Source organism: Notothenia rossii (assembly GCF_949606895.1).
Source record: "Notothenia rossii genome assembly, chromosome: 9".
Lineage (NCBI taxonomy): Eukaryota > Metazoa > Chordata > Actinopteri > Perciformes > Nototheniidae > Notothenia > Notothenia rossii.
Window position 1 is genome coordinate 10659290 of NC_136907.1, and position 26755 is coordinate 10686044.

The 26755-nt window shown below is 40.3% G+C and overlaps 2 protein-coding genes across 7 annotated transcripts in view; one reads left to right on the plus strand and one right to left on the minus strand.

Annotated features, from left to right (window-relative positions):
* Positions 1-26755, minus strand: part of dlg4a (discs, large homolog 4a) — a 66284-nt gene that overhangs the window by 28439 nt on the left and 11090 nt on the right. For 4 of the 6 annotated variants that reach the window (XM_079651712.1, XM_079651710.1, XM_079651711.1 and 1 more), the window contains exon 2: positions 614-775. In XM_079651712.1, the coding sequence (XP_079507838.1) occupies positions 614-775 (162 nt within the window). Of the gene's footprint in view, positions 1-613; positions 776-11481; positions 12263-26755 lie in introns of those variants that run through there. The other 2 variants (XM_079651708.1, XM_079651707.1) reach the window with 2 other exon arrangements.
* Positions 1-26755, plus strand: part of zbtb20 (zinc finger and BTB domain containing 20) — a 108709-nt gene that overhangs the window by 21872 nt on the left and 60082 nt on the right. The window lies entirely within an intron of this gene.

Below are 26755 nucleotides of genomic sequence, written 5' to 3' on the forward strand. Positions count from 1 at the left end.
CAGCATAGTAAAGTGGAGGTGATCTGATTACTGAATGCATCTGGAGTCCACTCAAGATCTTCATGCTGTTAAGCTCTGATATTACATTACCCTACATGTAAGTCGTACAGGTGTAAAGATGATCCGTCACTAAAAGGTGCCAGGAGGCCAAATTTCCTCATAATTTCATTATATTCCCATTAAAGTATTTATGTTGCAGAATTACATTTTCAAAACAGACATGACATGGTTTTAAGTGCAGCGTTATAATAGATAATGTGTTGTTATGAACCATTGCGCGCCAGCTAACGGGAACTCCTAATACAAATTTAACAAGCTTTGAGTTGTTATGTCTCTGAAGCACATTCTAATGAGAGGAACCACATCACAATAACTATACATCTGTATTCATAGCAAACGGATAATGCATTATACAGTAGGTAGTTCAGAGCATCCTTTTTTGTCTCATTTGGCTTTAATTTGAAATGCTATCACCCTTTACCAACACCATTTTGCACATTTTAGAAACGTCATGTATGTATAAGTGTTAGGAAATATCTAAATCATACATTTCAACATTTACTAGAAAAAAGGGAACCACCAGATGCCCAAGTTCTGATCGTGTGTGTCCTACCTTGACAGGAGAGATGTGTGTGTGCGGTGTGTATCCATGTATGGCCTCCATAGCAGCGAGGTTCTTGTCACTCATGTGAAGCATCTCGGCACTTTTCCCTGGAGCCAGATGTGCTGGACTGTGCTCCAAGGGGGGCGTCTCCTCATCCTGGTACCTGTACTTCTGCAGATACAAAACACAGATGTACACAAAAAGCTGTTAATGTGGAAACTAGACGCTATTTGTTTATTTATTTAAAAACGTCAATGGCTGAGAGAATTTAAATCATAAACAGAATCCAATGTCAGCGTCATTATCTTTTACATTTTGTTGATGCTATCCTCAAGGTTCAAGGCTTTTATTGGTCATACTAGCTACAGTGTAGTTATGACAATGACAATCTTGAAAAGGCTCCTCCAACAGTGCAACACAATAAAATCCTTATCAAATTGTGATCAAACTCCCTTCACGGAGATGTATTTCCATACCAGTGTCATCTTAAGCAAAATGTAGGCAAATCTGACTTAACACATAGCATGTGGGCCGCCCACACATGCAAAGTCAAGGCATCATAGAGGCTTACACATATTGCCATTGTGCGTTTAGCAAAGTGATCTTCCTCCACAACCACATGGAGCAGACCGTGACTCATAGTGGCTCCACATTAGCAGAACATGCCTCTCTTCCTCGTAGCTTCACTCCCCACCGATAGCCCACACCTGGGCGGCCTGCCAGCAGCAGCCCACTGCGTTAGCCACACATGGTAGGCTTCATTCTAGGCGTGATGACACAATATCTGCACACAGCGTTTTCCATCAGAAACACATCAGAAGGTGGGGAGCATCACAGTGGAGATCGGCCACACTGTCCTGTGGGTTAGAGCCTGTGTTTCTACCACAAATCCTCCTGAAGCCCCCAGGCCCACATTGTGCTCTGCTGCACTGCATATGTGAAACAACTCATTCTGAAACATTTGTGGAGATCATCTGAATGTTGGCTGATGGCCTCGTGGCCAGCTCTGCTACTCTCCCCTTTCTTTCTTTTTTTCTTTTTTTTTTGGAGGCAGACGAAGAGGGAGGTGCATCACCGAGCCCCGTCTCAGACAGGCTGCCTAGCAACCAGAGCAGAGCAGAGATTGCAGAGCCACAGTCGGGGCTGCCAGCATCGGTCCTGGATCACATTACACTGAGACAGCAAGAAAGAGAGGGAGTGAAATAGAGATGAAGATAAAGGAGAAATGAGGGGAATGAGTCAAAATGAAAAACGTCTACAAAAAACAGCAACAATATGAAGGGGGGGGGGCCAGAGAGAAAGTGGATGATTGCTGAAAGCACCGTTCCATAATTACAGGTCGATAAGCAGAAAAGGATTGATTTACATGTTTTATTTTCAAGCAGTGCTGAGGCGTTAATGTAAACAGATTACATATTATGTAAGCATACCAATTATACCACCAACTGTGTGTAATACAGAACTGGGTGATTAGCTAATCTCCATCCTCTCTATATCATTAAACTCTTTAAAGTAAGATTTGTATCCAATAACAGAAAACATGATCTTAAAACTCTGAAAGCCTGTAAATGACGTGAATCACAGTTCAGAGCAGCCCTGAGCTCTGCTGTGCCTCCCCCTCTCCTGCATGACCAACGTTCATGCTGCCATGTTGCCTTCTGTCCCACTGGTGGGGGATGTGACCGTCAGAGCTTATATGTTACACAGTGTCCTTCTGGAGAGGGCTCTAGGTGCATTTCTTCTCACCACTGAATTCTAATATTGTTGCCCAGTAAAGCACAATAGCACAACATCGTACATTTATAAAATACAAACAATGTGTCAGAGAGGTATTTTATGATGAATCCTAGTTTGACGAACAGTCTTGTACAAGGAGGAGATGACTAATGACAAATAACAATACAATGGATGAATGGGAAGATCTAGGATAGCTTTGCCAAATGTTAATGAAAGGTCAATTCTGGTCCGTCAATTACGGGATACTTCATTCCTGGGAATGATCAGTTTTCTAGCTCGTTTATTACTCATTATTCTCACCTTGTGTTATACAAATCAATAAGACCCTGATTATTAGGGATGCATTATAAGCACAAACTCAGCTAGATGGAGATGATGTGAATGCCGCCTATCTATTCAATCCAATTCTATGATTGTATACAGTACCGTGACTACCTGAACTACACCTTACCCTCTCATGAGTGCAGCAGCTGTTATTATGTTTCCCAACCATACATTCTTCACACAAATTCTTACTTGCAGCAGTTCAAATAAGCTACACAACTTCACACTTAATCCCTCACCATGAAATATTGATCTGATTGTTATAGCTAAAGGCTTTCCAAAGGAGCTGCTTTTCTTAAACGTGAGACATCTGAATCTAGCACACATGCCGGCAGCAGCAGCGCTGGTGTTAGGAGACAAATCATTCTTTGTTACAAGGTAATATTGTTCCTCAGGTGAAAGGTGAGCTAGTCAGAACTAATATGAAAAAAAACAATACAATTAAATTGTAGTAAAGATGGAGGACACATTTGAAATCCCTCCTCTACCTTACCTCTGTAGGAGCTTTGCACTGGTCAACTTCTTGTTCCTTAGCCCATGTATTCATTTTGTGGCTTATTTGAAAATGTTTATTATTGTTTTATGCTAATAAGTAACATGACAAGACAATAACATGCCTCTGCACCTTCAATCAACTCTTATTAACTGTTTAAATATTTTAGGTTGTGCAAATAAACATCTTTATAGAGTTTTGCAGTGATGCGTCCTAAAACCCAGATGTAAGTTAGCATTTTACCACATCTGGTTCCCTCGACAAAAAAGCAACGCAATCTTAGGATTTTGGAAAATAGCTGGAAATAAGGTCTGTGGTTGACACACATTTAAGAGACTTGTTCTACGACATTAAATACATCAGCAGTGACCCCACTGGTGATTTCTGAAGAGTTTACGTGTCTGAAAAACGATTGTTTTATATATACAGTCTATGTTTTTAACAAGTGGCTGAATAGGACTACAGAAGTTGTCAAGGCCGTACACGTGAACACTCCCGCTAAGTTTGTTTGCCCTGTTCTGCTTGAAAGCAAGTACCAGCCTCCTTCAAACTGTCAAAACAAACGCTTCAACTTGTACCATTTAGAATCTGTATTTTTGAATATGGATCTTAAGTTGGCGTGACGTTGAAGCAGCGACCCTGCTGTAGTTCCTTTATAGCGTAAGGTTAGTATTTTCCTTCTGGCGATTAGATTTATGATTAGAAAATTATAAAAGTAGGGTAGACATGTGGATATTATCCGGTTGAACAAAACGTGATCCGTCTCTTAAATGTGTGTCGATCACAGACCTTATTTCCAGCTATTTTTCCAAAATCCTATGGAGAAATTGCATTGCATTTTTGTCAAGGGAACCCATGCGCAGCTTACTTCCGGGTTTTAGGACGCGTCACTGCACCACTCTATTATCTTATCTTTAATATATCTTAATAATGTCATACGAAACCCAAAAATATATATTATTGCAAATAGAAGTGTTTTATTATAACTGGATGAAAGCCTTAACTGTAATGAGAGTGTATTAAGAAACTATTGAAAAAGGCAAATCCTAACAAATAGGATACATTTAAACATGTGACAAGATGGTCAAAAAGGTTGGCATTATTTATAGGTAGAAAGCCAAAGAATATAGAACAGATAGTTGTCTTATGTTATAAAAATAATATCCAATAGTATACACTCCCACTGTGGAAAAAAATATGAAAAGCTGAGAGTCCACAGATTCTATTGGTATAAGTTTCATCCCTGTGCGATCAAAACTCACTGTTAACCCCGTGTTCTAGTATGATAAATAAAAGAACATTGTTCCTTGAAAATCAATGCATTCTAATAGCGGGTACATTTGACCCGTTGGCGGTTCTAGGTCAACAGCGACCCCTGGTGGTTCTAGTGTTAATAAAGTAAATTTGATCAAAAATTCCAAATCTGCTTTCCTCTCAAGCAGGGGGCTTTAACAACTTGCAGCAATTACAATCTGCTTTGAACTGTACACATAGTCCTTTAAAGTACCACTGCAACAGAATACCTCTGGGTCTCCTGCCTTTATTGTATCAGTATATCATAGTGGAAAGAATCCAGTACATCTGGACGGGGTGTAGTGAAGGTCAACGAAGAGCGGCTTTGCAGTCTGCATTTGTTTTCCCTCCTGTACTTTAATACTTAAGTGGCTGAATAAGCTCTTCTATTAATGTTAAATTAGTTTACTTAATATATAGCAAATGTCAAACTCTATCCATATCATCTCAGTTTGTAATTCAAGGACCGTGCTTGAGCTTTTAAATGTCTGCATTAAGTAATGGATTGAAAGATACCCTCGTCTCTCAGGCTTATCATTTCTAAGAAGCTGCACATGCTTCAGAAGTGTAAAGTGTTTCAGGAACCATGAGAGGCTCTTCAGGTGTACATTAAAGGTGGCAACTCCCCAGTTCATCTTCACAGAATTCAAGTGAGAGTACATCTATTTGCATTTTCTTTAATTCTCTGCTTTGATGAACTCTGAGGGATTTTGAGCTCAGTGCTAAGTCTCAGTGAGGCTCCACAGCGCTGTCAGAAGGAACTATAAGCTGGAGTTTAGTTGTGTGCAGTACAATACTTCTCACTGGAGTACATCTAGACAGGTATATGTGCTTGGATTAAGCCATATTTGTACAAGTTATATAAAGAGTGATATATTTAAATGTAACACAGAGCCTAGTCAAGGTTCTCCTCTTTAGGTCTAACTCCAGCAGTGTATTTGAATGATAACCAGAATACACAGACACAGAACTGAAACAACATGTTTTTCTATTTGTTTTAATTAATTTGTAATGTTTTTAAATCTCTAGTTTAAGATCTTTATCCGTAGATTGAAATATAACTACCCTCCCTACATGTGAAGTATATTAAGTAGGTCAGAACACCTGCAGGTATAGCAGAGCAAACCCACTGGCACCTATGAAACAGTTAAGCCGAAGACATTTTAATATCAGACTGATGATATGCGAGTACATTGACACATTAGCTCCTCTAAATCATTTCTCATTATCATTTTGACTAAACTTTCTCTTTCCCTGTAAAACCCATCATAATCCACTAATTGTTCCAGCCTTCTCAGTTGATTTTCCCTCTCAAGTGTCCTCTCAAGTGTCCTCTCAAGTGCCAAACCCCAAACCCAGTTTTCATCTCATTTGCATAATCACAATTTCGGTTGCCAGTGCACACCTACCAGTACAACAGTTTTTTGTTCATACATGTACACCTCAGAAGAGGAATTCACTGACATTCTGCCAGTGCTAAGTTCAGACTAGTCTCCAAGGTGTTTCAGCACAACACTTTGACAAGTGTTAGTATCCTGTAGCTCTGTATGCTGCAGCAACAACAACAACACACTCTACATCCACCACGGCCCGGGGCAGAGCGCGTACAGCTGCAGCAGCAAGGATGTTCATGTTACCATCCAACCTAAATCAAAAGGAAGAGCTTCTCATCCTCCCCATGGAAATGTTCTAGAGTCACATGTGAGCACGTATTTACCTATCGACCTGTCACAGCAGAGGCACACAACACAAACATAAAGCTGAAAATGAATAAAAAAGGGTATGATTTTTAAATAATGCACCAACTCCCCAAGCAGCACTATTCAAATCGTATAAAAACTAAAACTTTGATCGGACATGGAAAAATACTTCCCTGTATGTGTTGAAGCTCATTACTGCCCCAACAAACTTAAGAGTTTTTCTAAAAATAAAATCCCAAAGTGCTGTTCTTCACCGCCACAAAGCTCATGTTACTACAGGGAAACAGGAACAGTTATAAAAGATATATTAGTCAAACTGTTTCTTAACTCCCTGACTACAGGCTGCACTGGTTTGGAAACTCAAGACTTCATCTTCCTTCAGTTCACTCGTTAATTCATGCTCATCTCAACCAAATGAATGAGATTCATTTCTGTGAGATGATTCATCATGGATAAGAGCAACACAGATGTATCATCCTTACATTTAATTATCAAATTAGAGTCATAGATACAGTAAATGGTGCTATAGCAAGCGTTGGCAGTGCTGAGAAGAGGGGGGAGGGGGGGGGGGGTTCTCGTCTTGACTGTCTAGAGCCTGTTTTCACAGGAACGTGATGTATTAAGACAGAACCAATATTAATATGGTAAGCACTAGCAGGATCATTTGCAGACCAGTGGCGAATACCATGGCCCTCATCTTAATAAATAATGTTTTGGACTCTGTTAAACTGACCAAAAACTACAAGTATTGGCTAGAATGTAGTTTGTAGCGAAAGAACATGACGTTCTATAACTTGAGGATACACAAATCAGCTGAAAAAGCAGTGCCATAAACAGTAAGTACACACATTAATGTACGCCTTCTACATGCAGCTTTAAAAATGTACAACGATGAAGAAAATCCTTTGTCAGTTTACAGGTCAGGAGAAACTTATTCCCATGAATTCTCCTCACATCTTGATCATTCCGTCCCCTTCCCCCTCTGCCCATAGAAGCATGCACACACCATTTTATGCTGAGTACATACATTTTGATGCATGTTGCGCTTGTAGCGGGGGATTGTGGTGTTAAACCTCCCCCAGCCCTCTGTTTTCTTCACACACACAAACATGCACACGGAGGCCATGTTGACACAGACTGGTTAATGGCTTCACGAGGAACAAACATCCAATAATGCGCTGCAGTGGGTATTTTTTCTTCAGCATCACTAGCAAAAACAAGATCATATAGTACAGCCCTGTCCTATCAACATTCAACACACCCACACACACAAAAGTGCCTCATTCCATTGCCTTATAAAATGTAATTTCAATGGGAATATACAGCCAATCGTTCTTTGCCTTACTGTACATGGAAACGGTCCATAAAGCTTTCATCCCACCTGTCTTTGACTTTATATCTGCCCCCTTAACATGCAGTCATCTCACATCTAATAATAACCATATGTGATGAGAATAATTGCCTTTAGTTAGAGTCTTCTGTTTTAAATTCTATAGCGTCATGAAGGCGTTCTCGGTCTTTGTGTGACACTGAGGCTAAATTTGGTTCGACCGTAAATTGACTTTACCATTAATATGGCGCCTTTCTAGTCATCCAATCACAAAGCATTTAACCAGGTGCTTAGTGAAATGGTTTTGAAATATAGTTTATTCTTGTCTGTTACAGGGAGGCGTGTGGCGCGTTGGTGTTCGGATCAGGGGAGCACAGGTTCAAACCCCCCCCCCACTGCAGTCAGCATGTCGTTGTGTCCCTGGGCAAGACACTTCACCCCAAATTGCTCCTGTGGGGACTGTCCACAGTATTGAGTCTATAAGTCACTTTGGATAAAAGCGTCTAACAAGTGACATGTAATGTAATGAAATATTAACTGTGTAACAATCAAGATAAATTGTATTGATGAACATTTGCTCTAAAAATCTGCTTTTTTTGTAAGTCCAGGATACCACTTTTAGAGCTTTGGTGTGTTTTAAGGTATTAGTGGCGTGCCATTTAACCAGGCAACCCATCTTGAAAAATGAATCGATTCTGGTGTTATGATATAAGGGAATATAACAGTATAACATATTGATATTTTCTTTGTAACGTCGCCCATAGGTTTCTGAACAGACATTGTTTATCTCAATGTAGTGTGCTCCAGCTCCATCTAACGCAGCTAATCCAAATGTTGGCATCATTAGTGGGGCCGAACCCTAATAATGCATAACTTTCTTTCCTTCCTGTATAGTTATCGTGAATAGGCAACTTAACTTCAGTGACCAAAAGCATTTTTTTGCGTGTTTTAAAAATTGTATTTTCTGTTGTAAAGTTGGTTGTTTCAACATGGGGGTCTATGATGCTCTTCCATGTTGCGGTTTTTGGCGCCTCTGAATGGGCTTTACATGCGTGTGGTGTGACCCTTCTCCTACACCCTGCACAATCACATCCATTGCTCCCTCAACAGCAGCTGCACTATTTGATCACAGATAAGCTGTGAAGGGGGTGACCTTAAATGCTTCAATCTTAGACCTGAACACAGCATTAGCAAATATCTAGTGCCGCACATTGTTGCCGCATCTCTTCTCGCTTCAGTCGGGCTCACTGCTCCTTATAATGGAAGATGGCACAAACAGCAGGATAAAATAGGTCAATTCCATAGGAGGAAATGTGTGCTTGCAAAGCTATAAAAACACTTACAGTAAGATGGGAAATGTATAACCAGTGCCTCACACGCAGGGACACAGGCTGCGGACAGAAGCAAATCACCTCTGCTTTGATATCACCTACTGCTGATATCTTCCACATCATTACTCTTGATCATTTGATTGGTCGGATGGTAATGAGTGAAGGCAGGTCGTTTTCCTGTCCACTTTCCAGTAAAGACGTCTGAGAATCGATTCTAGGGGTAAGGTGATCATCGATCTTGATATTGAGATGAAGGCACACTGATCCCTGAGTCGTAAATCATTCATTACATTAAAACTCAGTTTCCATTTAAACCCTGTCCTCTGGCTGGTTTGCATTGTGGAGCTTTCGGTATAAGCACTGCCCTGGATCCTAGCTTCAAGACAAAGTTCATCGAGCCGGTCCATCTTGATTAAATGTTGTGAGGCCATCAATGTGCATTAAGCATAAAGGAGCGCATTAAAGCACTGCTGAACGCTTCCAACCACATAAAGAGCCGTTTCATTAAGATCCTGAAATAAAATGACTGAAAATGTCTGTGCTCGGCTTTGTTAAAGAACAAAGGTTATACAAAAATAATAACCATGGAACATCACTATGGGAAATGAACAGTTATGGTAGATTTTGTTACATGGATTTAAAGCAAACATATGGCATTTCTAGAGAATTTTAGGAATAAATAAAAGATTTAAAGCTGTACATCCCAAAGAGTCTGGCCAAATGACATCCCACCCAAAACCCCATGAAAGAGCGACAGACCCGATGCAAGCTGCTTAGACACTACTGAACCTGCTGGAAATATCCACAGATTGGTAATTTGGGCATGTTTGATGGGACACTAGATCTTATGTTTGGTAATATTGGGGCTGGAAATGATTTATTAAGTTATTTTCCACCTGTCAATTATTGTTTTGATTCATCTTTGGTCAATAAAATCTTTAAAGATGGTGAAAAATGTCCGTCCATGTTTCTCAAATTCCAACGGTGTTTCTCAATGTCGAGGAAAGCTGCTCCAGAGCCACTATTTCAAGAATGCTACATCATCGAGTCCCGCCGAAGGACTGTTCCAATGTCCAGGATCCTTGGAATCCTACAGAGGCCGGCGTACTTTGTTGAGGGAAATTTTGAGGCTGCACATGTGTAGACTCCGGGGTCTTAAAATCCCCACAATGCTTTGCGCACGAACCAATTTCCAAATCTTTGGCGGAAATGACGCACACCTGTTCCACAATTCTTCGTTTTCCGAGGCTAGGAAGGATTCTTGCCTTTTAGTTCATCCCATTTGAAAATCTGCTCTTATTACAGACTCTAAGCTCGCTGTGGAGTTACATTTTACACTGTTGGTCATGATGACTGTGTGGAGACACCTTAAGTCCATAGGAGGATCATTTTAATAACACAGGGAAGACGTGGAGTCTCAGAATGAGATACATGAGGAAGAAATGAGCCAGGAGGGAGCGAGGCGGGGGGGTGGGGGGGAAGACACATGGGATTATCTGTGCTAGTTATACTGAACAGTGAGCACAGCAGGATCTACCTTTCAGGAACCCACAAAGCAAACAGCCATATACATTTTCCCAGCGGTGTCTCCGAAATGTAGAAATTGTTCTGGTCACTAAATCGAAAAATAATCACGATTAATTCAATTGAAAAAATATGTCCACCAGTTCATATATTTTTATATATGAAGTTATTGAGATTCTAGCAACAAGACCGAATGCAAACCAAAATGCCGGACGTGAACCAACAACAAAATAATCTGGAGCTTTTTACACATGTACACATCCGTTTGGCAAGCGTTGGTACAAAGCCTGGACAGAGTGCACCGTGTATCAGATTTGGCTTCAAAAAGCCAACAGACTCCAGTGCCATGTGGAGGGAAACTCTGAGCTGGCTGCCATAACACCTGAATCTGTGAGGGAGGGGCACCAGGGATGTGATGGACAATCAGTCAATGAATGAATAAAAATGCTCTCTATTTAGATAGAAAAAGACAGCATCTCCCACTCAAAATTAGGACAAAATCATACTGCAAAGAAAAAAAAGTAGTCTGTATTTATGCTGAGAATAAGCAGCCTGGCTGTGATTCATGCGTGGGTTAACAGCAGGGACAGTGTTCATGTTACCTGATTTCAAAGCCTCTCTTTGTGGTGTACAGTTTCTCTGATGGTGACTGATATTTAAGTGGCCCTGAGCAATAATGTGCATTTCCCAAGGTCAAAAACATGCAATGCAGTTTGCTTTGGTGGGATGCAGAGCAAGCGTGAAGCATATGGCTAGTTCTAACGTGACCTGCCCTGCATACGAGCAGTATACATCAGAAAGTGATAAATGTTTCATTCATTAAATCTAATTTTTATGAAAGAAAACACAATTTAAATACACCATCATGCCTGCCAAGGATGCTGTGTATGGAAATCGGCTGCATGATAACAGCGGTGATGTAAAGGTGATATGGTGGTGTGAATAAGCTTGTATCTAAAGGCATATAGGATAGGTGAGTGTGATCACTACTAATTACTCTAGTGGTCGCGTAACGATAACAATCCCAGTTCAAATGAGCCACAGATCAATCCAACCCTACAATTTCTTAGAGAGGGCTTTTTATTAATAAACCATATTTACACAAACATCAGTCAACATCTTCGCCCCTCGCACCCCAGGCTTACCTTGCACCCGAACATGAGGGACAGCGTCCGGTTGCTGCAGATGAGCTTACACTGGCACATGACCGGCGAGAGACACTTTAAATTCCTGACAGGCAGAGACATCAATCCAAAGCCTCACACCACGCGCGCACACACATACACACACCGACAGACAGAGAGAGCTCGCCGGTCCGCCGCCACTCACTCAGAGCCACGAGACAGTTGCAAGAGAGCCGCGGAAGCTGAGGAGGAGGGTCGGTGTTACCAGCGGGCAGGCTTCCCGGGTCCAATGTGTTTGAGCGGCTTCATGATAGTGCCCGTTTGACACGTTTAAAGCGTCGGTCTGTCGCTAAGCACTGCCATGTTGTTAATATTTTTTAACACTAGCAGCCTCAAAATGTGTACTAGTCTCTCTCTCTCTCTCTCTCCCCTCCTCCCTGTCGCCTCTCTCTCCCCCCTCTGTGATTAACCGTAAAGTGTGTACTTAACAGGCAGCTGGAATCATTAAGGAGAGCAGTGCAAAGGCGAAGCACAGAGAAACGGTACAGCCATCTTTTTACCCGGCGGCAGCATGCGAGTTATATTGATAGCATTAATCAAAGTGAAAACAAACACACATACAGTCGTGTCAAATAGGGGGATGCTGGGAAATGTTATATGGCCACTTCATGAAAACATCACATGTTACAATGTGAGTACTGCGCCCCCTGTTGGATCTTCAGTCCAGTGCTCAAGGAGCTGTCCAATGTGCTGAAAGGTTTTAAATCCGTGCACAGCAAACAATGCCTTAGATATGTGTTTGCTAACTTTATGAGCTGAAAACTAGTGTCATACATCAACACACAGATACACAGCTATTGACGATGTTTGTCTCTGCCATCGTGCAGAATTTTTTTAATGAGCCTAATTAGCTCAAGTTTTCCTTATTTCTCATAATTACAGAATGCATTTTGAACAAACAAAGTTGTGATCTTCATGTAAACTAACACACTCAGAAAGTAAATTAGGTTTAGTTTGAACTGGTAGGTATAGACTGAATGTACAGAATCACAGTTTTTATTATTTTCTTACTTGTATATATATATGAATGCGTATAGTATTGAGGCAGTTCGATTCAAGCTTTTAAGGTTGAAACACTTACCATCAAGGTGCAGTTAAAAGCAATATGTTGACATAATGTTTTGAAGTAAACTAAATATAATTTGATATCTTTCTCTGAAAGAACAGAACCACATGTGAGTGTGACGATTTCCTTTTTATTTGTTTAATTTGTTTATGTGGTAGAAACGGTTTGTTGGATGAGACAAGTTGCTTTTTGATATAGCTTATACTTCTCATTCTTTGCTGATCAAACATTTAAAGATATTAAAATAACTAATCAGTGTGCAACTTCACTCCCCTCTGATATTGTTGATCTTACCCTTCCCTGAAATTAAATAATAACTAAGTCAATGTCAAAAATCCTATATTTATAAATATTTAATAAGGGATTAAACAGCATTTTGAAAGATAGGTACTGAAGATAAACGTCAACGACCAAAGCAGGTAACTTCCTTTTTTAAAGCCACAATTGTTCCATTCTTTTCCTCCTTGACATGATAGGTGTCTCATGTGTTATTTGTTTTTGATTCCTCTCCACTCCTCTGTGATTGTGCTGACGTGCTGAGCCCACAGGGTGGAGTGAGAGAACCAGGTACGTTAGATTTAAATATTGTGCATTCATCTCAGGACCGACTGCGGCGCAGGGCTCAACGCTCTCGGGTGACGTCAGCGTTAAATCGAACACGGACTAGTCCAAATACACCAGTGTGCTGCTGATAGTTAAAAAACACAAACGTATCACCCTCCCAGAGCGGTGGGGATGTCCTGGGAAATGTGCAATGTGCTGCAGACATCAGCAGGTTGATCACTAGCCCTCAGAGGGAGGTCATGAATTGAGCTGACACTTTCTCAGGAAAAATGATATTCTTTACAGTTAACTCACAGAGCAGAGGGAACAGTCCATAAATCAGCCGATCAATACAATCAGTACAGAGAGGTTTAAAAAAGCACCCTTTACAAAGAATGGGGTTTTCACTACAACTATGTGAACATCTATACAGCAAGACAGTCGTGTGTGTGTGTGTGTGTGTGTGTGTGTGTGTGTGTGTGTGTGTGTGTGTGTGTGTGTGTGTGTGTGTGTGTGTGTGTGTGTGTGTGTGTGTGTGTGTGTGTGTGTGTGTGTGTGTGTGTGTGAGTGTGTGAGTGTGTGAGTGTGTGAGTGTGTGAGTGAGTGTGTGAGTGTGTGAGTGAGTGAGTGAGTGAGTGAGTGTGTGTGTTTGTGTTTCTCAGTGTGTGGGCAGGCATGGCCTTGTACACATTCTTCTTATAGTACTCTAATGGTATGACGTGGTTGTCCCTCACGGTCGGTCTAACTTTATTTCTAAAAACATCTTTCAGTTTCCATGGATATTTCTGTCTAAAAAAGACACTTGGTTCTCTGGTTTCAGCAGTGGATGGATTTTAATAAACAAACCAGGCCTCGACTGTAACAGAAGTAACACAATTGCAGTTGAACACCTCTCTACACTGCGAACGTAACTGACACACACATTCTTTAATAGATAAAAACTAATTTGATCGTGATCAATTTCCAATATATATTAAGTGACAAGAAAAAACTGCCTAGCTTGCTGTCATGACAAGTGAATGATGTAGTGATGTAAGAATAAAAGACTAAACACATACTATTTATTGATCCTCTATTGATATATGGTGACCTATGATTTATGATAACCTTATTTACGATTAATTGTCATTAAAAAGAATGTTCAGTAAAAAATGGTGTCTTGTGATGCTATAACAATATGTAAGCTACACTGATTACAATATGTTATAATAATGGAAAATAAGAAATGTTTCCCATGTTTGCTACTAAAATCACTATGTATCTGATTTAACAGACATTGAACATATTTCTACTTTGTCTTTAAATAATTGTTTACAGATGAAAAAGCATGGAAAGCTTTTAATTTCTCAGTCCATCGAGCTCTGACATGTGTAACAACAGCAGGAAAGTCAAGTTGGCTGCCTCTCAGTGATCACAGAAACTCAATTTCTACACACATGACAGAAAGGCTTTTTTTCTCTACCCTCCTGTATATAGGACCAAACTATTGGATTATACCCTATGAAACAGATGTGTCTTTATACATCTAAGTAGTCTTATTATAATTCAAGCAGCACTTCCAGTGGAGCATACACAAAGATGGATGTGACTGTATCTATACTCATCACAGATGCAGCATCATTTCCATGGTGATCATTTGCTGTAAATGGCTTCCCCCTTCCACTACAGCGTTATGTAAGCGTGGGAGTCACATGGAAACCTAAACTGTGGTGTTCCAGTGTTGAGTATAACATTAACATCCTAATGCTGCATTGTGAGGGAGAGAGAGAGACCCAAAAGAGCCGGTGTTTCCATGACAACATCTGCAGGGGGTGGCAGATCCCTAATAAATAGTCCACTTCCCAGCAGCATCCCGGTCACCGTATCTATAAGATGACTGCTTCTGTCACGGCTCATTGTGCACAGTGCACAGAGGCAGGTGCCTCATGCTACTACCACATGCGTCACATGTCATGACACATGCCAGTGTTTTCTCCAATTCACAGAGAATATAAAGAAGCGCTGTGACTCGGAGAGCAAGCTGCTATCGCTGGCATTATTCACCAGCGAGCCTGAGAATAACAGAAACGCTGCTAAGCCTAATACACTGTAGGTTGAGCCAGATGTGCCATACTCCACATTTCCTTATCTTTTCCGCAAGCCTTGGTAGCCATTTTTAAATCTTGTTCTAGTGAGTGGGTGAGAAAAACGCAATAGGGATGTATCTTTACATAGGAAATAAAAAACGACTGCTTGCCAGCATATACAGTAATATGATCCAGACAGATGCATTTATGCCTTTTCTATGTCTATTGACGATTTTGGAGTTGCTAAGTATATAACATTGACCATTATTCACTGTTCTTTCAAATCTATCTATACAAGACAAGCCTTACCTTTAAGCTGTAGTTGGTCGATTAAAATGTTTGTAATTCTCCCTGAAACACTAAATATATCGAGCACAGTGTCAATCCATCCTTGTATTGAGATTCAAACAGTCACAAACAGTGTGATCAAATATGAACCAATGTTCTGTCTTCAGAAATATGTTTGAGCTTTATGTTAAGTTGTAAAAGGAAAGAGTTGTTGACCGTGCCGCCATCTTGAATACAATGGAGCCAAAACCAAACAAACGTTCTCGTGTTACATGTAACAGTGATATAATGTTTTTCAAGTAGACAATGACGTAACAACATCTTGACTTATATTCAATCAGAGCTTCATAGTTTGACGGTTTGATTGGAGTTCACAAGCTTGTGAAATGCAAATATGATTAGGATCCCGAGGAAGAGTAAGATTATTATCGGTCTCATGTACTACTGTCAGGTTATAGTTATAGTTTCAGCAAATATGACGTGTTTGTTTCCGGACTATACTTGTGTGGTGTCTTTTCTCTTTATTGATCAAAAAGCCCATATTTTTCAACACCCTCGAATGTCTCTTAAGAATGAACTAGATATCAAGCGTCTTTGAGCACCAGGAAAAGCGCTTTATAAATACAAAGTGTTATTATTTGAATTATTATTATTATTCATCGGAGGAAGTACAGAAGTAGAACAGACTGCGTCATTTGAGGAGAGTATTTTGTAATATCTGGACTCTTTGTCTCTGAACCATTTCTTTACAAAAGTCTCGAAATTATGCTTTTCAACCCTATATGTTTTCATTGCTTCACATTCAAGATTCGCTTAAGTATGGTCTTCCATGTTTGTAGTTTGCAGGTCCTTTCGCTACATTCAGTTAAGCCCACACTGTATTTTTGGTCAAAACTACACAGAATGACGTTATATTCACAACACAGTCTCACAAAAAACGTGTAATAGCTACGTTGGTGGACAGGGCAAAACGTAGTATATTCACAAATTACCCTCTCAAGACGTGACATGGATACAATATTTTGTAAAAAAAAACATGGAGCTCAAATAATCTACGTAATATCTATCAAACTATAGATCCTACACATCCACTGGATGTAGATTTTAAAAGTACAATATAAACTTCTCGCTAGCAATGTAATCAAAAAGCCTTTTAATGGCCAAACTATCCTACAATTTAGGATTTTCCACAAAAAAGACATCGGGTGTCCGCCATGTTTTTTTTCTCACTGGGGAAGTTAGCTATCACGTGACATGGATTGATCATTAGAAATGAATAGGACAAAAAAATTGTATCCATGTCACGTCTTGAGAGGGTTATTTGTGAATATACTACGTTTTGCCCTGTCGACCAACGTTGCTATTTCACGTTTTTTTGTGAGACTGGGTATTTATATTTATCCAAACATTGGGTTATCAGAACATCCATATTTCTTCCACCCATTTTGGGATCTTACACAACAAGCATGGATTCCTTCAGCCTTCTCAAACCTCTGAATTTGAGCTGCTTTGACACTGAAATAGTGATATTAAAGTGAACTGGGAGTCTCCTGAGGCTGTGAGAATGCCTTAGCTCCACCGACTAGAAAAGCCTCCAAGGTGAGAATTATACTATTCACACCTAGACGGAGTCTGCTGGATCTGATTTCTCTCAGCTTGCGGATCTGAGCGTACCTATTCAAAATACAAAGACACAATTGGCTTAACACATAGCAAAAAGTAAAATAAAGATCTCAGTTGGTTAACTAAAAGGCATCTAAACTAATATATTCTATTTTTCAAATGCCAGGGAAAGTTGGACTTGACTATGGTCACCTTTAAAACCCTTCCAACATTCCCTTAAAGTTGCTCAGGGATAATTATTCACAGTGAATTAAACAGAATAATGTTGCACCCAACACCTGGTCAAAGCCTCAGCTCAGCGGCATCTGCGAAAGCAAACATCTGACGTTCCTGCTCCCAAACCCTCGCAGCTGTGTAAATGTAACATTAACTCATCCCCAACAGTGATGCCCTGGAACAGCCCTTTACGCACGTTGGGTTTGCAGGCTACACTCTAAACTCACCCTTCTTCTGGTAGCTCCTTAGAGACAGTTAAATTGAGCTCTTGGGGATAATGATCTGCCCCTCCCTCCAAATGGGATGAAAACATCTACACTATAATCATGAAAGTCGAACAGATGATCTTCTTCCTGTGACAGGCGAAGAACGTCTATGGTGATCTAATTCTATCCAGCCATCACCTCACTTCCTCCATCACAGTCTGCTGCTCCTCCTCCCACACTGAAGACAGCAGCAGTCCTACTGACGCCATCCTCTGCCAGCTGTCCTCAATCAAAGACATGTATGATGGAACAATGTGGAAGAGTGATCGCTGCCAACTGCCAGCGCCATCACCAACCTGTACTCAAATCTGTGTATTGTACACCAGAATGTCCACAAGCTAAAATGCTTTCTCTCGGGTGAAGCTGTGGCTCAGTGGGGTAGTGCGCTGATCTTTGAATCATGTAAGTCGCTTTGAATAAAAGCGTCTAACAAGTGACATGTAATGTAATGTAATGTAATGTAATGCACTGAAGCAGCCCCCATGTGCCTCTCCATTGCCTCTCACATCAGAGAATGCCTCCGTTGTATAACATTATTTCCATGATATCGTTTCTATTCCCCGTATAACTCCAGAGTTGTCTTCAAAGTTGGTCACTTTTGTATATTTATATAGTCAATCATGAATCCTTTCTCACAAAAAAGATGTCTAATACACAGGGTGTCCATGGGGTCTTAAAAAATGTTAAAAGTTGATAAATCAATTTAACGAAAATTAAGGCTATTCAAAAGTATTAAACGGCATTTTCCAAGGTATTACATTTTGTAGCTTGTTTTCAATAAGTATATCAATTGTCCAAAGAGGTTGTATTTAGTTTAGTTATTATGTTCCAAATATCTGGAACAAACTCCCAGAAACCTGCAGGTCCGCTGCAACTCTTACTACTTTTAAATCCAGGGTGAAGACTTTTCTTTTTGCCGCTGCTTTTAATTGAACTATTCACATCTTAAACTGCACTGTAACTTTTATCCATGTATTTTTTATTTTAATGTTGATTTTATTATCTTTTTCTTTTTAATGACTGATTTGAAATGCCATTTTCTTAATGTCTTTCATTTTTTGTAAAGCACTTTGAATTGCCTTGTGTTAAACGGTGATATATAAATAAACTTGCCTTGCATTCCACAGTGTGCCTGAATGTAATCATTGCGTAGGTGTGTAGTGTGATTCTGTGTAGTTTATTTATGGCATCCCGTTGGATTTGACGTCATCTGAACAGGACATCGCACGCTCCCTGCTTGATGGCGTGCGAAGCTCCGTTTACGCCGGTTGCTAAGCAACATCGTTATGGGGGAATGCAAGTTTGCGTCCAAATGGTTGGAAGATAAGGAGGAAGGACAATCAATACTGTATATAGTAAATGTGAGGTAAAGTGTGTCGCCAAGGTAACCGGTTAAAACTCAAAGTGGAGATGAGGTCTTAAAATGTAGGAAAGTGTCTTAAAAAAGGTCTTAAAAGGAATTACATTTGACTTCAGGATTCCTGCATATGCCCTGAATACAGAACTTGGATTAGAGGTGGGATTTCTCTTTTTTCCCATCACATTCTCATTCTGATAGAATCCACATTCTAATCGATGGTAGACTTTGAAATACTTTAGTGTTTTTATTTTAATTACTTACATTCAAATCATAGTTCTGTTTTCTTATTGCTGATGGATGTGTTCAATCTGCTCTCTTATCTACCTAATAACACACACCTTTGATATTGGGGTACAGATTACACATGCCTTTTCCCATGTAGTGTTTTTTTTTTTTGCCTTTCCATGTTTTCTGTAGCAACTTGTGTCACTCACTTAAATATTCAGATTGCAGGCGATGGTGGTTATCCTATTAAACTATTATACTGTCTTTGGCTCGGACATCACTACAGCTCAGTCTATCTTTAAACATTTGCTGTGTGTGATTGTGTATATTTTAGCAAGACACGGCCAGGACTAAGGACACTTAATGGGCAGTACATTGTTAATCATGACATAATATTTTCCTGTGTATGTGTTACATCAGTGCTTCTCAAAGTGTGGTCCGCGGACCACTGGTGGTCCGTGAGCGCCCCCTAGTGGTCCGTGTGTATATTGGTAACATTTCATATTTGAAATAAATGTATTTAATTAAGTTTTCCGCACTCTCGCGGGAATATCTCCGCAATGGAGTGAGGTTACAGAACATCTTGCAGGTTTTTTTTTTTTCTACATTTATGCTTAAACTTGCTTGAAAATTACAATTTAAAAAAAGTGAATGTAGGATTTGATATGTTTTACGAGACATAAGGGCAGGAATTCAGAGGGAAAGGAGCAATTTTGAGCTCTGCTCTTAAAAACGGCTTTTTTTTTAAGGTCATACGTCAAACGCGTCATATTACATCACAAAGGGTAAACATCTCCGCTCTCTGACCGCGGGTATAGTTAGTAGTTGCGTTGAGTTGAGCGGTTGTGTTTTAGTGAGCTGGTATTTTTCGGTAGTTTTACATTGTATTTCACCATTTGTAATCATGGTGCAGTATTGTGTTTGTGCAGGTTGCACAAATACCAGCCTGTCAGGACATCGAGTCCACAGTTTCCCTCACGGGAAAAGGACCGGAGCTAGCGTTCGTTCCTGGGTGCGTTGTGCATCCACCTCCCTGCAGCACATACTCTCCACAGCTTTATCAGGAAACCGTATTACATCTCTCTCCCCCCCCTTCGCTGCTCTCTCTGTCTCTCCCCTCCGGTACACGGCACCGTAAGACGTAGTGTGGAGTTGCATTAGGTAACGTGAGATACGGCTGATACTTGCGCATTAGTTTCTGTTATGGATCAGTATCAACAGTCCTGCCAGTAACGTTACTATATTATCAATGCTACTTTAGTTATAGCCTGATATACAGTGGGGCAAAAAAGTATTTAGTCAGCCACCAATTGTGCAAGTTCTCCCACTTAAAAAGATAAGAGAGGCCTGTAATTTTCATCCTAGGTATACCTCAACTATGAGAGACAAAATGAGAAAAAATCTCATTGTCTGATTTTTAAAGACTTTATTTACAAATTATGCTGGAAAATAAGTATTTGGTAAATAACAAAAGTTCATCTCAATACTTTGTTATATAGCCTTTGTTGGCAATGACAGAGGTCAAACGTTTTCTGTAAGTCTTCACAAGGTTTTCACACACTGTTGCTGGTATTTTGGCCCATTCCTCCATGCAGATCTCCTCTAGAGCAGTGATGTTTTGGGGCTGTCGCTGGGCAACACAGACTTTCAACTCCCTCCAAAGATTTTCTATGGGGTTGAGATCTGGAGACTGGCTAGGCCACTCCAGGACCTTAAAATGCTTCCTACGAAGCCACTCCTTCGTTGCCCGGGCGGTGTGTTTGGGATCATTGTCAGGCTGAAAGACCCAGCCACGTTTCATCTTCAATGCCCTTGATGATGGAAGGAGGTTGTGACTCAACATCTCATGATACATGGCCCCATTCATTATTTCCTTTACACGGATCAGTCGTCCTGGTCCCTTTGCAGAAAAACAGCCCCAAAGCATGATGTTTCCACCCCCATGTTTCACAGTAGGTATGGTGTTCTTTGGATGCAACTCAGCATTCTTTCTCCTCCAAACACGTCTAGTTGAGTTTTTACCAAAACTTTCTATTTTGGTTTCATCTGACCATATGACATTCTCCCAATCCTCTTCTGGATCATCTAAATGCTCTCTAGCAAACTTCAGACGGGCCTGGACATGTACTGGCTTAAGCAGGGGGACACGTCTGGCACTGCAGGATTTGAGTCCCTGGCGGCGTAGTGTGTTACTGATGGTAGCCTTTGTTACTTTGGTCCCAGCTCTCTGCAGGTCATTGACTAGGTCCCCCCGTGTGGTTCTGGGATTTTTGCTCACCGTTCTTGTGATCATTTTGACCCCACGGGGTGAGATCTTGCGTGGAGCCCCAGATCGAGGGAGATTATCATTGGTCTTGTATGTCTTCCATTTTCTAATAATTGCTCCCACAGTGGATTTCTTCACACCAAGCTGCTTACCTATTGCACATTCAGTCTTCCCAGCATGGTGCAGGTCTACAATTTTGTTTCTGGTGTCCTTTGACAGCTCTTTGGTCTTGGCCATAGTGGAGTTTGGAGTGTGACTGTTTGATGTTGTGGACAGGTGTCTTTTATACTGATAACGAGTTCAAACAGGTGCCATTAATACAGTTAACAAGTGGAGGACAGAGGAGGCTCTTAAAGAAGAAGTTACAGGTCTGTGAGAGCCAGAAATCTTGTTTGTTTGTAGGTGACCAAATACTTATTTTACCGAGGAATTTACCAATTAATTCATTAAAAATGTGATTTCCTGGATTCTTTCCCCCCATTCTGACTCTCATAGTTGAAGTGTACCTAGGATGAAAATCACAGGCCTCTCTCATCTTTTGAAGTGGGAGAACTTGCACAATTGGTGGCTGACTAAATACTTTTTTTGCCCCACTGTATGATAGCTAACTTCACAATGTTGTGATGTGACGTTAGCTAACATTCTGTAGCTAACGCCGGTCACTCACCAAGATAGCTGCCCAGTTCTCCACTGGTTCTCCTCACACCACAGCTCAATTTCTCTCCGATGGCCGTTATTTCTTCTAATCCTTGGCTGCTCCTGGTCTCTTGGACGCCTAGCAGGCTCATAATTATAAGGTTGTGGTCCGTCATATGCATTCGAATATTCATGTTCAACTTCTTCTGTGTCTTCTGTGTCGAAACTAGCATTGGGATCCATGTTTATTAATACGTTACACCGGCTGCTCTCCCCCTTGTTTCCCCCGTGTTACGTCACACGCGGGAGGTCACGTGCCGAGGCTTTTTTATGCCGAAGTGAACATTTCTTACAAAAACGACGCCAGATGTCACTGTAGTGTATATTTTTGTATATCTTTTTGAAAATCTAGTGTATTCATCATTTTCCTACACATTTATTCAAAGGTGTCTTTAACCTGGAAGTTGCTCTTTCAATTGCATGATATAGCCCAGCGCAACACCTTCATCAAACATGTTGCCACTTCTCTTTACCATTTTCAGGCGATTTGTAATCTGTTCTAGAGAAACGATGTGTTTTTTGATATTTGTGGAGTGAGGTGGTCCGCGAGTGTTTTTTTTATTGGTTAAGTGGTCCTTGCTATGAAAAAGTTTGAGAAACACTGTGTTACATGGATGCTAGCCCCCAAATGAAGGCTGTAATACACACTCTTGATGCTTCTTCCATTAGGGCAACAATATGTATCAAAGGTCGATACAAGAGACGCGTCATTCTCTTTTGCCCATGTTGATTCTCTCCACTAGTATTTGCATTGAATGTGTTTGCATTTGCTCCTGTGTTGACTGACTAAACTTTAAAGTATAAATGCCACTATCTATTGCATTATTATTATTGAAGGCAAGAGAGCCACATTTTTTTTAATTCAAACTTGAATTACAATGGACTCCCATTGAAGCTCATACTGGTCGGCAGCTCACTGCGTGTGGCTTCTCAGTTTTAGAATCTGCCTCACAGTTTTGACAGAGTAAAAGTTTTTGGAGCCACCTCTGAAGGAATGCAACAAAGAGCCTCAGACCACCAGTGATTTGGCTCGGGGGGGCCGAGCACAGCGAGGGGGGCGGGCTGATCAGCGATCCCAGCCAAGATGCTAAAAACAGAGCCAACAGGTAACAGTCCTGATATACCTGATCATCTCTTTTCAACTAACTCAAATAATATCACAGCCATTTGCAATATGATTGTTATGCCCATTGACATCCAAATGAGTTATTTTTAGAGAATTGCAACATTAGTTTACAAACCTTCACAATACATTTGGTTGCTAGGCAAATTAAGTATTGGTGTGTGGCATTTGAGGTATTGAAAATGGAGGAAACACAAGTGACAAAAAGAAGAAAATAACTGTATTTACTCAGTTAACACAACTAGCGGTACCTTAAGAGCCCCTAGTAATCAACAGCTTACCATAATTACCCAGTGTGCTTACTAGTTCATTGTTGGGGTGAATATAGGTTGTTACCACACAAAAAGAGGAAATGAGAAACAGAAAAAAGGCTTTGTTTCTTTCTAAACTGCTGCCCTCTTGGCCAGGTCAGTCTTGGAAAGAAGATTTGAATCTCACTTTGACTTTTACCTGGTTTATCAAAGGATATAACACATTTCTATCTAGGATCTTATTTTGTAATGTTGTCTTAATCTATATCAGATCTGATGAATACTTTGTCATGTCAAAGTTATGATTTTCCATGAAGCGTGATTCATAACAATATAGACGACATCCTCTTGGCAGATCAGAGAAATTGACTCAATAAGACTCTGACCTCCCATTCCAGTTCATTTTAGCCAACAGGCGGTGATAGGGTAGCCAATCAGACAATCACGTGCTCCACAAAACTCAATAAAAAGCTTTTAACGGCAAAAAGAGTAGCAAAATGTTGAAACATCACTTTGAATCAGCTTCTGGAAAGAAAGAGGACACAGAGAAGTGGCAATGGCTCCATAAATATGGCACAAATGAAATGTTGTAGTATAGAGTTGTGACACAAGGACTCAGACTAGTCTTTGGAGGATAATGTTTCCTTTAAATCACTATGAGGTCATTGCTGACCCTCAGCTGTCAACGCAGGAGGTCTACATAAACATCAGATAAACTGTTTAGGAACTATGGCCTTCAGTGACCTCAACATTTTTGAAAAATGTATATAAAATCATATTTGTAGTTGAAATCCCGCAGAAAACGGCCATTGATTTTTAGTCCCACCTGATAAAGGCTTGATACAAAACATTAGTTTTTAGGTAATAATAATGGCAGCCCACTGCTCCTAACACTAGGATGGATCAAATGCAGAGAAACCGTTTTGTTACTAGTACCTGTACTGTGTAATAATGACAATAAAAATAAATAAAACAATAAAAAAACATGACTGTTATTACTATACAATAATCATAATTTTTAACAAGAAGGTGCCTTGGAGTTTTCTTATGAGTTTTCTGTCCACATGTATCCTTAATAAAAGAGCACCCCAAGTCCAGGTAGTGCTCCCACACAAACGAATGGAAGTCAATGACTGGTTGAAGTGTATGACCCAAAGAGCACAGCAGACACTTGGTGTTCTCCCTAGTGATGCCCTCAAGGTCCTGAAAAGCAGCCATTTTCACTTCCTGCTTTGATTGGTTTTTTTTTTGCCTTCAGTACGGCCCTCTGCAAATGACACACACGCTCAGTTGGACTTAAGGTCTGGTGATGGACTCAGCTCATCAAGGACATTTTACTATGTGCTCCTTAAAATCTCTTTGTTGCTTTGGATGCATGTTAAAGGTCATTGTCATGCTGCTAAGGCTTTGTTCGACGAGTTCTTCTGATATCTTGATTTGGATCAAAGTACTTTTCTGTATTCTTCCACACTCATCTTGCTGCTGCCGTCAGCAGGGATATTATCAATGAACTGACGTGAGAGGACTCCACATGGACCCAGACCATGACACACTTCCTCTTGGTTTGACAAATGACGTGGCCTGCTTTGGATTATGAGCTGTTTGTACTTTCTTTCCAATCCTCTCGCATTAGTCAGTCTTTGCTCTACAGGTCTCCTGGATGCTGCTCTAAGTGTAACTTGGCCGTTGTGAGGTTTGTGTCTTGTGGTGAACCTGAGTGTTTCCTATCTGTTGAACAGCTCCAACTCTGTCTTTAAACTTCCATTGTTTTTTTAATCATCCAATATATTCGTCTTCCCTTATTCATTAGGTTGAAAACTATTTCCGAGGTCAAAAGTGCATCACCAAGGTTCCCTCAGTAGTTTTGACTTCCACTAGTGCTATATGCTTTTCTATCTCTTTTCACGTAATCCACAGTCCTAACAACCACGTCACACTATTCCGCTGATCTCACGGTGATGGTAAAGTAGCAAAAAAAACAGGATGTCAAATGTGTACGATTTTAAAATACTTGACGATAACAGCCGAATGTTTTATGTGCAAGTCAATGCACGCCAAAAGTTTGTTTGGCCTGAAGGATACACTCACTGTTTTAGTGAAGTCAAACTGAATTGTAATACAACTTCTGCTCTTTTATACGAGACAACTCCACAAGGCACATATAACTTTTGATTTTGACATTCTAACGCCTGATTTTTCTGTTTTTTTTTAATAATCAACTCCAGATCTTTAAACCGTGAGTAAGATAACATGTAGGGGTCTTTGCTACATTCTGTATCTGATGTGAATACAAACACACCGTAAAGCACAGGGTCAGGAGTTCAACTTCAGGTCATTTTCTTTCAAAACCCAACATGCTGCTGCAATAACAATGAAATGCAAACAAAATGTTTAATCAATATCCTTTACGTTTTCACTGCATCGTAATCCAATCATGAAGTCAATACAAAATGATAATTCTCCTTTAATCAGAGCCATCTGTTGCACAATGAACAGCAATTCAAACAAGTGACACTGAAAGCTTATGTTCACATTTGCAATTACAACTCTAACGTCTTGGAACCACACATAAACGCTGGAGCATGTTTGTTCCATTGCACTCCACCACCTAGTCAGGTTGTTGTCATAAGACGATAATGTATTCACTGTTTGACATATTTCATACAACCAGGATGAACAGTGAAAAGTGTGCATAATGAAGGAGGTCGGGTTATGCATAGGTCCACATACACAGGTCCATGCTCTTAAAGTCACTTCCTTACTTATTACTCTTACTTTCTTCCCGTGTGACTTCCGTTTTTTACCCGTACTTTTATTTTTCTAACCAAATATTGTTGTTGTTGCCTTAACCTGACCTAGATGGCTTGTTGCTGAAGACGGAAGTTTAATTGGACTGTTTGCATGTAAGAAAACACAGAAAAAATAAGCATGATTCTTTTGGTGTGAACCAATTCAAAGTGTTTTATATAAGATCCATTGAGCCATTACAAGCTCCTCATGTCTCCTCTGGACTACAGCTGGCTGCTCTGTGTTTTCATTGTCACAACACACACATACATTTATATACTAGCATTATAGAAACTGTATTGAACCGCATGATACTTGCCCTACCTTGTCTTAAACCCATTTTCTCACCTCTGTCTCTAACCCTGCAGTGATCCTAACCCCAAATTCGAATGACCTCAATGTGACGTAAATGTTTTGTCTGTTGTCCCTAAGCACCAGACTCATGTCCTAGTGTCCTCA